The 16,487-nt window shown below is 37.9% G+C and overlaps 2 protein-coding genes across 2 annotated transcripts; one reads left to right on the top strand and one right to left on the bottom strand.

The window, feature by feature from the left end:
• Positions 1–216: 216 nt before the first annotated feature.
• LOC149845987 (10 kDa chaperonin, mitochondrial-like) lies at positions 217–1,007 on the top strand. Its single transcript, XM_089996107.1, has 3 exons — positions 217–381; positions 495–634; positions 771–1,007. Exons 1-3 carry the CDS (start codon positions 277–279, stop codon positions 817–819), a joined length of 294 nt encoding a protein of 97 aa, XP_089852233.1. The 5' UTR covers positions 217–276; the 3' UTR covers positions 820–1,007.
• Positions 1,008–1,516: 509 nt separating this feature from the next.
• Positions 1,517–10,787, bottom strand: LOC149845986 (putative fructokinase-6, chloroplastic). The gene is made up of 7 exons (XM_089996106.1): positions 10,464–10,787; positions 9,824–10,041; positions 4,931–5,143; positions 4,604–4,801; positions 4,313–4,450; positions 2,978–3,094; positions 1,517–1,902 (listed from the first exon to the last, which is right to left on the bottom strand). The coding sequence occupies exons 1-7, from the start codon at positions 10,594–10,596 to the stop codon at positions 1,768–1,770; spliced, it is 1,152 nt and encodes a 383-aa protein (XP_089852232.1). The 5' UTR covers positions 10,597–10,787; the 3' UTR covers positions 1,517–1,767.
• Positions 10,788–16,487: the final 5,700 nt, after the last annotated feature.

Genomic DNA, 16,487 nt, shown 5'->3' with positions numbered 1-16,487 from the left:
TGAACTAGGCCAAGTAGGTCCAACCTGAGGTAGCCAGGCGGCCAGGCCCACCACGAAACCTGGTGCGAGGTGAGACGAGCCATGTGCTGCTGTGCATACGCCAAATTTGTTGGGTAGTAGAAACCCATAAACCCTAAGGAAGATTTCTACAAGCATCTAGAAGCTACTACGCAATAGCCAAGGAAGGGTTTTAAATCCCTCTCTCTCTTCCCCTAAAGCTTCGCTCCTCCTCTGTTCTTTCGCTTCTGCAATCATCTTGAAGGAAGAACAAAAGAAATGGCGAAACGCCTCGTTCCGTTGTTGAACAGAGTCCTCGTTGAGAAGATCGTCCCTCCGAGCAAGACCAACGCCGGGATTCTCCTCCCGGAGAAGACCACCAAGGTGACTCTCTCTCTCTCTCTCTCTCTCTCTCTTCTTTTCTATTGATAGGTGGTCTTGATTCGTCTTTTGATCCTCCCATCCTTGGGATTTGTGTTTGTTCTCTCCTGTTTCAGTTGAACTCTGGCAAGGTCATAGCCGTCGGGGCTGGTGGGCGTGACATAGAAGGGAAGCTCATCCCTGTATCCGTCAAGGAAGGAGACACCGTTCTCTTGCCCGACTATGGTGGCACCGAAGTTAAACTTGGAGACAAAGAGTGGGTTTTCTTAGATCTTTGCTGCTATTGTTGTTTTATCTATTCCGTTTTAGTTTTATTCTTTCTCAAGGTTTCGCTTTTCATGAGGTAGGGTATGATGTTGGTTTGCTTTCTTTGGTGTGAAAAAAATGTGCAGGTATCATCTATACAGAGACGAGGATATCTTGGCTACCCTCCACGATTGAAGAGGTCTGACTGGTGGAACGATTGATGGGTTTTGAGGATCTTACGAAACTTTTGGTTCTCTTCCATTTGAGTTAATAATCTTCCCTGTAGTTTGCCATGCTGCTTTGAAGTTGCAGAAGAGAGCACTCATTTGAAATTATGTATCGAGGCTTTTGCAAGGAATGAAAGGGAATGTGATGTTTTTCTTGTTTTCTTCTTTGTGATCGGTTGTTTCCTTACAGTTTACACTTTAGCCGTGCGTGGTATTCGATGGATGGCTTAATGGAAGCTCAAATGGTTGGTTCATATTTGTATTGAATGAGGCTTCTGCTCACTGCTTTAAAGCTTAGGTGTAGTTGGATTCCTGGCCAATGGCTTTTTATTTGGTCACCCATGGTTGAAAGTTTTAGCACACCTCAACCATTGTTGCAAATTAGTCCGACACAATGGTGGGAATCATAATTGAGCATCTTCTAAGGCACCTAAACGCTAGAAGCAGCAGATATTATGCATTACAGTGTGGTGGATCCTGTAAAGCAACCGCAACTAAGCCAAACAATCCGGCCTTCAAAGATCTGTACAAAAAACTAAATAGTTCATATGATCTTGCTGAGCCTGTTTGTGTATTTGAAGATTACCAAAATTGAAAGTTGTCAAATAGAATGTTGAGAAAGTTATTAAGATAAAAGGGTAAGATGAATATGACATCTAGGGCGATGAAAATCAAAGAACTTAATGCTGATTGGCTTGAAAATGCGTGGATTATGCAGTTCAACTAAAATACAGAAAGAATTGCTTGTGAAATTGCATAACATACTAAGACTCTGCAAGAGACAGATGAGACGGTTATTTTTGACGAGCTACTAGTTCCCAAGAGTTGCTATCAAGAAGTTATTTTTCTTGGTCGATCCGCCTTTGATATTAAGTCTCACAATGGAGCCACTTGGTTTGACACGGTTGCCAACATTTTATGCAGCAAAGTGGAGCAATGCCTCTAGTACAGCTTCTCTGGTTGGTAATGCAGGGATGGCTCCTCTCTCTGTTACTGTTAATGCCCCGCATGCATTGGCAAACTTGAGAGCATCTATTAATTTGCCTTCATCCTGAAATGAAAGAATGACAACTATGTAAAAACAGGAATCCTATATATGAAGGTTTTACAGGTTACTTAAATCAAACATAAATAATGTGAAGCTGGGCTTGTTTGGAGGTTTTGTGTCGATTACCGTGCACTAAACACCCTAACCATGAAGGATAAACATTCAATTCTGGTAATCGACAAACTATACTTTACAAGAACGGTTACGATGTTGCTTTTTCAACTTTCCATGAGGCCAATCGCAGTCCAACCTATTCCATCTTGTGCTGTTTGCAAACAAAAATGAGTATAATCTACCTATAAGCTTTTAGCTACCCACGATTGCACATGCAACTCGATTTGTCTAGTTTTACTAACATTGCAGGTCGTTACATTTATGTGGTGTACATCAAGTACTGAAGCTTCATTGAAGCTTGAGTAACAAAAAGCACACTGCAATACTGTAGACATGTTAAAACAATGCAGGTGGGTATGGGAAAATAAACCAGTTGCATTGGTGCTCAGGTAGGTGACTTGTCCTCTAAATTAGTTTGAATCTTAAATTCCTCGTATAACAACACGAGCACCATTGGACAAAGAAGAGACATATGAGCATCTGCAGTCAACCCACAACCATATATGAATGATATTGCAGAAACCCATAGCAGTATGGCCATGCTATCTTCTTTCTTAGAAGAACATACGGCAAACATTCAATCACAAGAAACACTGTGATGGCTCTATCAAAGGGAACACTGAGCATCCAGTGTAAAAATGATAGTTGACAGTGTATGCTCAATCTACTTGACAAGGGAAAAAGCATAAAGATTAAAGAATGCACAAAATTATGCATAAAGTCTAGTCACATTCTCCATAATTGAGGCAGTGATAAATATAATATGTTAAAAATTATATTTCCAATTCATTTTAGGAAAATGTTGAAGTGGAGTTGGGACAACTCACGTTCAAGGGCCGATACGAGAAAGATGTAACAGCATTGACAGATGAAGGAAAAGATTGCTAAAAGACACTTTGAAGGATGGAGTGCTAAATGCTCGTTTGATGAAAAGGACTTTTGATGTTAAAACCTGTACAAATACCTGGAGTAAGGAAAGATCAGCCGCCAACTGTGATAAAATTCCAGCAACAAATGCATCTCCAGCACCAGTGGTATCTATAGCGTTCACTTTGAGTCCATGGACTCTTCCACTGAAATCCTGTAAGGTTAAAAGATCCAAATATCATTATTGCAATCCAGCGAAATTGACAATATGGCTCATACATAATGGAAAAGAGAGCTGTGTCATCAGTATTTGGCATAACAAGTTTTACAATTGTTCCATAATTCATTCATCCTCCACTCTCGAAACAGATTGCCAAACAATTCTATAACTAACCAAAGTATGTGGACATTTATTTACTTTAATTCAAAAAGAATTAAAACCACGCGGCAAGCAAACCTACCACATGCAGGTATATATTCGGTTGAAATCACGTGACATTGATTGGCACCGCCCAAAAAAAACAAAAACTCGAGAAAGAAAAAGAAGAAAAAAACAGGAATTAGCCAGCAAGACAGAGAAAACTAGGACCCTTTTCATAAGCAAGGGATATTACCCATGGAATTCGAAGCTGAGACCCCTTGGTAATGATTGTGTGCCTAACCATCCAGCTATCTCATTCAACCCCAAAAACTAGGATAATGTCAAAACAGATGCAGGAGATCCCTTCCTGCATGCATAAACAATCGGACAGGTACACAAGCCACACTAGTATTGCGAATAGATATGGGGATTATTGTCATGTTTTGGTGGATACCGTGATGCCCAACACAATGCTCCCTGGAAAGTCATCTAACATGATCATGGATGCAGCTCTTATATGCACAATTATAGTTTTCTAGTTTGCATAGGTATCATAAGCTACATAGATATTCATCATGAGCTAGATGAAGAAGAACCACTTCCAATAGGCAAGGTCTTACTTGAGGACATAGAAAAATCACAATTGCAACAATGTCATTCTCTCAACATATGCACACCTGAAGGTGACATAGTTCATACCTCTTCTTTAGTTCTTTCAGGACTCCACAGCAAGCTAGCTTTTACTCATTTTTCTTGGCAGAATTAATCATAAAAGAAAAGGATGAACCATTACCATAAAACTAAAGATCCGATTGTGGAACAACGAGGGACTTCCTGTTCAAAAGGTAAAGTTTGTTCTTTTAAGTAGCTCATTTTCTTTTTCAATTGCATGGCATAGTGAAAAAGATTAGTTTTTTTGGTTTCACTACTTGATGATGTTGAAGAATCAGGCATGTGCTTGATACATCCCCGTAATTTTTTGGGTTTCAGCAAACTTGTGCACTATCTTCACAGGAAATCTTAGATCAGGTTTTGATATGGACAATATTTTCAACCACCATGTTGGATTACCTTTGAGTAATACCTGCAACCATCTGGCCCCTCAGTTACAAGCAGTAGCTTAAGATCGGGATGGAAAAGCTTACGGACCACATCATCATTATACGGATCTTCTCCTCTAGTTAAAAATGAAATCTCTTCTTCACTTATCTGTTTGTGCAAGCCAGTAAAAAGAACAACCAGATGTTATATATCAGGCATTGGTAAGCTAAAAATCCCATATTGTAGAAAAGAAAGAAAAGAGTGAAAAACATTATAATCAGGAATCTGATAGGCATGTTTTAAGAATAGGCCTACATCAACCTTGATAATATCTGCAGTATCCCATATGCTGAGAATTCCCTGTCTTGCACTCTCTGCGGATGGCCACAATGGAAGTCGCAGATTTGGATCATACGAAAGAAGAACACCAGCATCTTTTGCAGCTTTTGCAGCTGCTAGATGAGTGGACTTGCATGGCTCTGAAATCAGACTTATTGAACCGTAGTGAAAGATCTGGGCCTGCATAGAACAGAGCAAAATTGTCATCTCTAAGATTACAAGTCAAATAGCTAAAAGTTTATATTAATTGGTGTCAAGATGAAAACTACATAAAAATGCTTGAATATATTAAAAAGTTCAATAACATACCGCCCTTATAATCTCAAGGTCAAGTTCTGATTCCTGAAGCAGCATATCAGCACTGGGATTACGGTAGAACATGAACTCACGTTCACCATCTTCCTTCAGTGTAACAAATGCTAAGGCAGTTCGAGCACCGGGATCAAAACGCACACCTTTGTTGTTAACATTATTCGCCTTCAGAATATCCGCAAGCATATACCCAAATTCATCTTCCCCAACCTGATTTTTTTTTTTTAAAAGAAGAAACAGAGGAACATACAAACTAGCAGTTTAGACTTTAGCAACATAAATGAAAATATTATAATGTATACTTTAAAGTGGCAAGTAAACATGATAGTGATAAGAAACAGCACTATCATTAAACATCAAGTACAACAGTTTATTGACCCACTGGAAACATGTAAATAACCGAACAGAATACATTTAAATGGCTTTCTCCATAAATTTCAAAAGGTCTTCTGCATGTCACACACTACACACACATGGCATTTTATAATTTCCAATCCATTTATAAAAGAATGCCCAACTGTTTTACAGAGAAAAAGGAGAATTTTCAACTGCAGGAATAGTTATGAGATGATTTGGCACAGACAAGGAGACATCACTACACCACCCACTCATGTCACAAGTTTTCTCAAGGTACAACTTTGCAGTGCTGGTGCCTGATGGAGAACCAGATAGGCTCACTGAGCAGCTCAGTTCCATTGATGTGTTGTCTGAGGATCTGATGGCATGGCGGTTGGCAAGCATCATCAACTGTTGTGGTTTCTGATGTTCAACCCATGTCACTAAATGGAAATCTGGTTGGGCCAGTTCGTACTGCGTTTTGGTAAAGTAAGTGAACCCCATCCTTTTTTACCCAACAGTGATTCCATTCCCCCAAATTAGAAGTGCTCTTTAAGCTAGCTCATAGGCAGAGGGTCAATGAAAATGCTCAACTAGACCAGATTTTAGCCGAGTAAACTTACCTGGGGTTTGACTCAAATTTCCTGGCAACATATTTTATCAATTGGAATCTGCCAAGCATCTTGTCCATGAGAATCAAAAATCATGATGGGTGATACTCAGATATTTGACAGTTTTCTAGGACTTATAAAAGCCAATAAGACATCCCTCCTCAAGGATTTGCTGCTTTTCGTCCTATGCAATGCTAGCAATTAAGAATGAACAAATTTATTCTATGAATAAATCAGGCTATAATTAGGGATGGCAGTGGACCGGGGCGGAGGTAGGGGATAAGGTCTCTACCCCCGCCCCGCCTCAAAATTTTGCCACCATCCCTGCATGGGTTTTGATTTTAACCTCCATCTCCGGTCCAAACGAAGCAAGGTGGGGCAGGGCCCCATTTCGCCCAGTCCTTTCGTTGCTGCCGCCACCTTCCGCCGTTAGAGGAAGTAGAGGAATGAGAGGAGAGAAATGGGAGCTTGCGTGACTCGTTAGAGGAAGGAGAAGAAGAAGAGATGAGAGATTCGAGAAAGGGTTTTATGTTAGGGTTAGGAATATATATATATATATATATATAGGATTTTATAATATGTATAGTGGTATAATAGTAATTTTCTTAATGGGGATCGGGGATGGGGCGGGGCAGGGCGAGGGCAATAGTAAGTACATCCCCACACGGGTTTTGATTTTAACCTCCATCCTCAGTCCATTCCCCGCTTCATGTCTTCCATCCCTGGTCTAAACGGGGCTAGGCAGGGCAAGACCCCATTTCCCCCCGTTCCACTGCCATCCCTAGCTATAATCTGTGATCAAATCAGACTGAAATAAGACCTTGTGTGCATGTGCCAGTGTTATCACATTGCCTTTCTTGAATGGGTGAATTTGCAAAGTATTGTAACATGAAAGATGCATGCTGAATGTGCGTAACCACCAGAAATATTCACATTTAGTGAAGATCTATGTTCATTCAATAATCAGTCTTGTACTGTTTTTTTTCACAACACCCATGTAAATACCACTGGTTATGGCATTTACCCTCTAACTTTGCCATAGAAAATTTCTGGGTAGGCCTTTCCCGCATTCAAACAAGTTCAAGATAAAAGAGCTTTATATTCAGGTGGTGTACAATCTAGTGTTGTAAGTATCGTGCCATATCGTACGATACATATATCACATATGAATGTGTACCGCATCCGTATCAAGTATATTGTATGGTATACTCCTGTATCGACCAATATCGTACACGCTTTAAAAAAACTAAAAGTTACTTTTTTACTTTTTGGGTTTTAAATACCTCTTGAGGGCCGACTCCCTCATTTGTGTAGAGGGCATTAGAAGAGAACTCACGTACCCTAGGAGCCGTGAGAGCGATTTGGGGACCGATCCTTGTGCAAGGAAGAGGGCTTTTGCAATTTTCTCAAGAATGCATTTCATCGAGCAAGCAAATGTCGCAGTTGTCGACATTCGTATTGCTATGACTTAAGTTTGTTAAGTGTGTGTAAACTTGTTGTCGAATATTTGTATGCCTATATTTTTATTTGGTGGTTAATTGGTTATGTTTTATTTTAGATCTTTCGGTGTCGTCTTCACGTTCATCTTATAGAGATGATCTTGCATGACAATACTAAAGAAGCATGGATGATGTACCATGATCAGGGTTATAATTGAGACGTCTGTTTTGTGGTGCTATTATTAGAGGTGCACTGCATAGATTTAAGCAATATATTGCAGGTCTTCATCAAAATATACGTCTGATTATCCATTTATTCCTGTCATTTTTTGTGCTCATGCTATTGTTGAACTAGAAGAAATTCAAAGAAGAAATTTTTTGCAAAAATGCAAAGGACTTCCAACCATTATTCCAGATTTTGAAGATGATGATAATGACCTACTTGCCAAAACAATGACTGAAGATAAAGAGATCATCGCGTGACAGTTGGATGCAACACTAAGGAATTATTGTCCTAATGTTTTGCAAATAGGAGCTAGAAGATAATTTAGTTTTAGGTCTTTATAGTTTAGAACTTTAGATATGAAGATTGGCATGTAAGACGTTGGTTAAATGTAATGTTTTTAGTTATCATGAACTCTTAGTAGTTTAGTTATGACTTATGACATTTTAGTATGACTTGAATGTGAATTTAATATTGTTAGCTAAGGCTTTAATTGTGTTTAAAATTTAAATTATGTAGTTGCATTTAATTACATTGTCAGTTATCAGTTGCATGGTTTGTTATTAATTTTAGCAGGAGGAAAATAAGAAGATGAAAATTATAATTATTGAGTTTTTATATAATAATTTGTTTTTGTTTTCATAATATGAAAGTATGAGTCTTGTGGCATGTTCTTAATTACAAGAGACTTATGTAGCTCATAGAGACATAAATGCTTTATATGTGATTTTATGGTTGTATTTTGTGCAATTCATCATTGTTTCATTTGTTATGATTTTTTTTAAACTTTTTTTCTGATTTTTTTTATTTTTTTGAAATTTTTTTGTTTAAAATTTACGATACGATACAATATGATACATGCTAATTTTCGCCCGACCGATATGGGTAACGATACGATACTTACAACCTTGGTACAATCAATACTAATCGAAATTCCCTTGGCAAAGCTTGCAACTCCTTATGTTCACTAATTCTAGAAGTTTTAAGGTTAGCTTCAAAGGTTTTGCCATGGATCATGCTCATGCTTATTACAGTTGCTCTTTATTTGCTCCTTCCTGTTCAGGTTCCCAGGCTCCTTATCTCACACTCTTGTGTTTCTCTTGTCCAATTGAGCATTGTAAATGGTAACCCTTGATCATGTGATTCAAAACATGCATTTGAAAATAATTTGCATTATCAAACTATCCATCTTATTCATTCAGTCATGGAACATAAACCTTTGCTCTACATACACATTAATACAGAAAAATAAGCAATACAAGATTCTCTTAAAATGCCAGAAAGGTGGTCAATGAACCATGTATTATGTTAGAGTTCATGATCAGCATAGTAATTCCAGTATAACAGACAATACTGGTGATATTTTGAAAATATCATATTTTAAAATATCTTCAAAAAATCAGAAAATTGGACAATATCGGGACATTTGCATTAAAAATCCAAATTGAAAATATTGTGAAAATATCATGATATTTTCCAAGAAATTCAGTTTTCTGAATTTTTTTAGTTTTCATTTTAATTTTATTTTTATTTTAAAAACAAACATGGGTTTTCTGCGAAAACCCACTTATTTCAAATTCTCCCAAGAAAAAGCCTTGTTGCCCAGTTATGCCTGAGACCGTTATTGGTTGTTAAAGGAGTGCTCGATATTGAAGCACAGAAGATGGATCAGGCCCAGGATTCAGATCCAAACAAATGTGAGCTTGGCGGGAAGAAGATAAAGATCGATCAAGATAAGGATCTCAGAGATCTCCAGCTAAAGCAAGCTTCCAAAATAGAGAAGGTCGTCGCTACATTCAAGGAGAAACAAAGGTAAGGTGATGAGGAAATCCCTATGATAGAGGAGAGCCAAAAAGGCATTCTTTTCTAAGTTGTAACAGCTCTGTTATATACGTTAATGGAACCTCACCTCTGTAGAGAATAACAGATAGAATATCTTAGAGCCGTGGATGTAGACTCAAACTGAGTCGAACCACGTTATATTATTGTGCTGTGCGTGATTGTGGTTTTGTGTCTCTCCTACCCATTGTGATACCTTGTTACTGGTGACTGTTGCTCAGTGCTCATACACAAGACATGGTTATGACTGAAATTTTGAGCAAAAGGAAATTGTTTGAACCACGTATCCTGCTTGCCTTCTATTAATAATAGAAAGAATAAAAAAAAGGTTAACCCAGATGCATATTATCAGAGAATTGTGCATACGCTTATTAAAAACAGTGTAAATAGTGAAAACACACTGTGAATGAGATTGGCACGCAAGAAGAATGCTATAGCATACCTTTCCAATAAAAGCCGAAGAACCGCCGAGTCGAGCGATGCCAACGGCAACATTAGCGGGAGCACCTCCTGGAGCCTTCTTGAAGGCAGGAGCTTCGGCTAGTGAGAGCCCATTGGTGGTCGGGACGAAGTCGATCAGGATCTCACCAAAGCACACAACAAGCGGCGACGCTTTCGCATCAGGCACCCCACTCTCACCCGCAAAAGCCCTCACGCAACCTAGTTGCAGCACCCACCCAATTCAGAAACTGATAGATTTTGAGAAGAAGATTGCGTCAAGATCTTAAATCAAAGGCTCCCGATAATATAATCTGATGAAGATAACAACTGTAACTTCACTTGCATTTAAAACCACCAAAGGAACACTAATTCCACATCACCTCACACCAAAATGGTGATGTGTGCGTTCGTGAGAGAGAGAGAGAGAGAGAGAGAGAGAGAGAGAGAGAGAGAGAGAAGGGTTTTGCCAAACATTTATACCATCTTCAAGAATTACATAAAAACGATCGCCGAATGCATGAGAGAGAAAGAGGGTGGATTGCCGCAAAACATTTATACCAACTTCAAGAAATGCATAAAAACGATGGTAGAATGCATCAAATTTCCCCATCGAAAAAAAAAAGAATCCAACCATCCCCAACCTTTGAATCTCTTCCCAAGGACGTCATTGACCGTACGGCGACAGCAGAGATGGGCAGAAGAGATCCTGCGGCGCCCGGCGGCGGCGACGTCGACGCCATGAAAGCCGAGAGAAGGAGGGGAGGAGAGGGCCATCGTCGTGGGCGGAGCGGGGAAGGCTCAACTGAAACCTACTCACAGCTGCGATGAGATCAACCACCCAACAGAGTCTGTTCTGTAACGCTAATGAACGATTAGAGTGCCGAAACAGTCGCTCTCTTCATTTTGAAACCTCCCTCCTCTTCTTCTCCAATCGTCTCTCTCTCTCTCTCTCTCTCTCTCTCTGTGGAGTTCCGGTGATCCGATGGCAAGATGAGGCTGAGCTGAACCGAGTCTCGCAGCACACGACTCGGTTCTGTCAGCGGTTCGGATCTGAACTGGATCAGTAAGATCCAGACCCGTAAACAAATTTGAGGTAGAAAATTAAAGAACCGATGGGACAAATAATCTTTTTATCGAAACAAAAATATACTCAACCTTGTGGGAATCATTCAATTTCTATAATCTATCCATATGGGATAACTAATCTGGCTCAACAGTTTTTATTATATTTTAATATATAGTAAAATATCAAAAAGTGGTTTTTTATTAATCAAATATTATCATCATATCCAAATTTTCAAAAAAATCGTGAATTCCCGTATCATACTTGTATCGGGTCCAGTTGGCATCGCATACATTAAACTGAACCTAGGTCCTGTCAAAGATGATCCATTTAGTATTGGGTCATACCCGACCCATTTAATCCTTATCTGACTTGTAGCCGTAGGCTCCAGTCCGGTTCATGTCACGTACATCAAAACGAAACTAGACCGTATCAGAGATGATCCGTTTTATTACGGGTTCGCACTCGACCCATTTAATCCTTATCTCTTACTTGTAGCTACGATAGATTGGATATGACTCGGCGACTCCAGTATGTATTAGGGAACCAAGACTGCATTAGGGAACACTTTCACTTTATCAGTAGCTTGTTTTCTCGTTCTCTTGGTCTTGACTCTTGAACCCAGATGGAAAAACGACCTAATTAGAGACTTGACCTGCTACAGGTATTATTTAGCACCTACCCATATATATATATATATGGAAACTGCCTACCACCTTCTGAGCTAGACAGTGCACGATCTGATGGTTGTACGCTTATAAATAGTTGTAAAAACAGCCTTTAGCAGCGATCACTGAACCACTATAGCGCTTTTGGGCAAAAAAAATGATGCGAGAGACGCACGTTGCACGCCCTCATGTTCACTCAGTTATAGCCCTGGACATAGTAGGCATCTCTCTCTCTCTCTCTCTCTATATATATATATATATATATTTAAGCATACAGAAACCTACCAAATACGAAACCTATTAAACATAGATGTTCGGTGTTTGTTTCTAAATTTTGATCCATATATGTGTTTAGCATGATTGGATAAAAAAATGATACTTAGTCCATTGACTTTTGAATCCTTATAAAAACCTATCTATCATCAGAATTAAATTCTTCAAGAAGTGATTCTTGTAAAAAAAAATCATATAGATCACATCTATACAGTCAGAATTTCATAAAAAACTCTGAAAAATTATGAAAATCCAATAGCATGTTTTATTTAGTAGGTTTGGTATTTAGTAGGTTCTCATTATATATATATATATATATATATATGTGTCAAATTGTAGGAGAAAAAGATAAGCGTGCATCATGTCTATGATTACATAAGTTTGGTTTGTTTGACAAATGTGATTCTAAATCAAATTTGATTTGGAGTAGGAGTGTCAATGGGTCGAGTTTGACCTAGACCCAGCCCGTACCATATCCAATAGGGTTGGGGTTTAGTAATAAAGGTCTGATTAAAAATTGGGTCAAATAAAAAAGGCCCAATTAGCATATGAAGCAGGTATGGTTTGCAAAATTTCAATACAAAGAAAGAAAAGAACCAACAACTCTCTCACTACTCTTACGGGAATGAATACTTGTTTGTTTGGATGAAATCTTTTTTTCTCAATCCAACATGCCTCAATTGGATAAATTCACTTATTTCACAGAATTCTTGTAGTTATGTCTTTATTTTTTCATATTACCTTATGCAGTGATGGAGACGGAGAACATGAGATCAGCAAAATTCTCAAACTACAGAACCAACTAATTTCACACCAATGAAGGGGGAACAACATTCTGAGCAAGGATTCCAACAATTTAGAAGATATCTCAAGAAAAGGTTTTAACACTGGTGTATCTTATATGTACTCTTGTTTATTCGTAGTATCCCAATGGTGTTACACAAAAAAAAAAATTGAGGAGAATAACTTTGATATCTTGCTTCAGAGAAATAAGTTGCTTACAAGGAATTGATTGATCTGGAAGTCCTCATATAGCACTTCTTTAGTTGTGGGTTAGCCTTAAAATACACAGCAGAAAAACGTAGGCCAGTGGTAAATACATGACATTTTTTGCTGCCCTATACCTGACGGCCAAGACAAGGATGCCTCACTTGCAGGGGCTACAGCCCAGTCCTGCCTCCCCAAACAGTTAATTTTTTTTTTTTTTTAAAAGCCCAGTCCTAGCCCTGCCCTGATTCCATATGAAATAGATTTTTATCCATTTTTTAGCCCAACCCAGTCCTAGCCCAGTCCTTACTGCAGCAAATAGTTTGATTTGTCCATATGAAATAGATTTTTATTAATAATTGTAGCCATTTTTTATTTTATCTCAAAAAAATTTTTTTCGGGGGCGCTGCCCCCGAACCCCCGAACCCCCGAACCCCCGACCATCACACAAATAATTTTTTTTTTCTACACCCCTGTTTGCCCCCCCCCCCCCCTCACATGAATCCTAGCTACGCTCCTGCTCACTTGTATAATAGAGATAAAAATCATACCGAATGAAATCCTCTATGTCTTTGGCGAGAGCGCTGGTGTCTTTCCCAGGTTCAAATGTGAACAAGGTTCGCTCTTTATACAAAGCAGTTTTTTTTGTAGATTTTTCTCTGCAGTCATGTCATCTCACCATTTCTATGCCTTTCTGCTAGAATTTGGGATGGAAGACCAACTTGGTTTCCACTTAACCTCCAGAAACAGGGGATGGTGTTGGGGAACATACCTCTCGAACAGCTCGGTGCCTCGGTTGTAAATTGCTTAACCGATATGTCACGCGATATACTATATCTTCAATAATATATTAACAAGTGAATTTCTTGGGCTTATCGTGTTGGATTTAGAATCCATCGAAAACTAAAGAGGACTGATTTACATGTTCTGTCTAAACTGTTGAAATCAAAATTGAAACAGAACTTAATGTGAAAGCGTACCTGAATTCATAAGCGCTCCGATAGATCGTTGACGAGTATGATCTTTTAGAACCTGTATACATGACCTTATTCCTTTCTCTAAAACTTATGAGATAGTTTGTTTTCTCTTGATGGTTATGGGAAGCCTAGAAAAAAGAACCATTATATAAGATTTGGGGACCATAACCTAATAGGACTCCAATTGAGAATCTATCTACAATTCAGCCCATTACAAAATTATAACAGAACATGTCTCTTCACATAGTGTATCATACTATATGAGACATCATATGACCCAACTGGATTGGATTGCATAAATCGAGTATGAGCCTAAGATAGTATATAATGTGTGGTTCAACATATGTAGGCCCACATGATTATTTTCTAACAATCTCCCACTTGGGCCACATACTTAACCTTATAATTATACATTATAACCTTATGAGCTCAAAAACACTATCTTATTAATTGATATCTCTACCAATCCGATTCATTGATCATGTCAATATAGAACCAAAGTGGTCTTCATTACAAATAACATAATTGGACTCATCAATGATCACGTATATCGACATAACCAAACGACATGGATCAAGTATGGATATGAAGCATGAAAATTACATGCAATGTGATCAAACATGCCTATTTCCAACTGATCCTTCTTGAAAACTTTAGTGAGATCACAACATAATGGGTACAAAATGAAACCAAACTTTAACTTTATTCTGAAGAGCTTTATTATATCATAGAACGTCTAAATATAAACTCTCACTAAATGAGCATATTATAAAATGATAAAACACTCATTCGAGCAGTATGCTCGTGAAAGACCTTGGGTGGCAAACCTTTAGTAAGCGGATCCACAATCATGGAATTTGTGCCAATATGTTCTATTGATATCTGACTATTTTGTACGCTTTCTTTAACAATAAAGAACTTAATGTCAATATACTTTGACTTCAATGAGCTCCTGTTGTTATTGGAATATAGTACTGCTGAATTATTGTCACAAAATAACTTAAGCTTTCTCTCAACATTATCCAAAATTTGCAGCCCTGTGACAAAGTTGTGTAGCCATATTTCATTGTTGAATGTCATATAACAAGCTACGAATTTTGTTGACATAGTGAAAGAAGCAATGAGTGTCTGCTTGACACTCCTCTAGAAAATAGCTATCACAATCAACAGAAAAATATAACCTGACATGGATTTGTGACTGTCTTGGCATCCCGCAAAGTCAGAATCAGAATACTCAATGATCTCCAACTGATCTGACTTCCTGTATGCGAACATGTAACCTTTTGTTCTCTGCAAATATTTTCTAAACCATTTGACTGCTTTCCAATTATCTATACCTGAGTTACTAAGATATATGCCTAACATCCCAACAATATATGCTAAATTCGAACACGTACATACTTGAGTATACATTAAACTCCCCACTACAGATGCATAGAGAATCAGTTTCATATCTTTTATTTCAGACTGATATTTTTGAAACTAAGTGAGACTAAACGTGTCTCCCTTAACAACAGGAGTATCACCTAGTTTGCAATCCTTCATGCCATATTTGTCTAGGATCCTTTTGATATAGCTTTTTTTAGACAATCCAAGAATTTTTTGAGATAATCCAAGAATTTTCTGAGAACAATCTCGATGTATTTGGATCCCTAATACAAAAGAGGCATCCCCAAGATCTTTTATTTCAATTTTTTTTGTCAAAAAACTCTTAGTTTAGTGCAGTATGCCTATATCATTACTGACAAACAATATGTCATCAATATATAAAACCAGAAAAATAAATTTACTCTCACTGAACTTATGATATATGCATTCATCAACCACATTCATCTCAAAACCAAATGAGAGGACAATTTGATGAAATTTATGATACCATTGACGGGAAGCTTGCTTAAGTCATAGTTTTTTTTAGTTTGCAAACCATTTTCTTGGCATCGTGTGAGACAAAATAGTCTGGTTGGATCATGTATATTGTTGCATCGATGTCCCCATTAAAGAATGCAACCTTAACATCCATCTGGTGCAGCGCTAAATCATAATGAGCCACAAGTGTAATCCTAATTCTAAAAGAGTCTTTCGTAGAAATAAGAGAGAAAGTCTTTGTGTAGTCAATGCATTCCCTTTAAGTAAATCATTTTGCAACAAGATGAGCCTTATATCTATTCACATTATCCTTTGAATCTCTTTTGGTTTTAAATATCTATTTGCAACCAATGGGTTTCATACCTTCAGGCAATGAAACAAGATTTCACACGTCATTACCCCTCATGGATTTAATCTCTTCATGCATTGCTTCAATCCAATTTTGAGAGTTAGAACTTTGCGTGGCTTGATGAAAGTTGATTGTATCATCTTTTCTTAGGCCAATATCACCCTCATGTTTTTATAGAAAGTTAATATAATCATCTGAAATTGCCCTTCTTCTCTCTCTAGTGGATTTCCTTAATGGCACTAGTTCTTGAGGTTGTTGAGTTTGTACTTCAGAAGTAAAAGCTTGATTTTGGATGGAGAGATCTAAAGCATTGCCTTGATTCAGATTTGTCGAAATAATATTACGAGTAAAAATCTGATCATTGTCAACCACAACTGTAGGAAGAGAAAGATGTTCTTCTTCAAAAGCAATGTCTTTTACTTTATTACTCCCTCCAAACTCAGCACCCTCAAAGAAATAAGTGTTTTTTGTTTCAAAAAAGA

This window comes from Nuphar pumila, chromosome 2, assembly GCF_984573655.1.
Source record: "Nuphar pumila chromosome 2, dmNupPumi1.hap1.1, whole genome shotgun sequence".
Taxonomy (NCBI): Eukaryota; Viridiplantae; Streptophyta; class Magnoliopsida; order Nymphaeales; family Nymphaeaceae; genus Nuphar; species Nuphar pumila.
The sequence above is the reverse complement of the archived record's forward strand: the minus strand, read 5'-3'. Positions and strand labels throughout refer to the sequence as shown.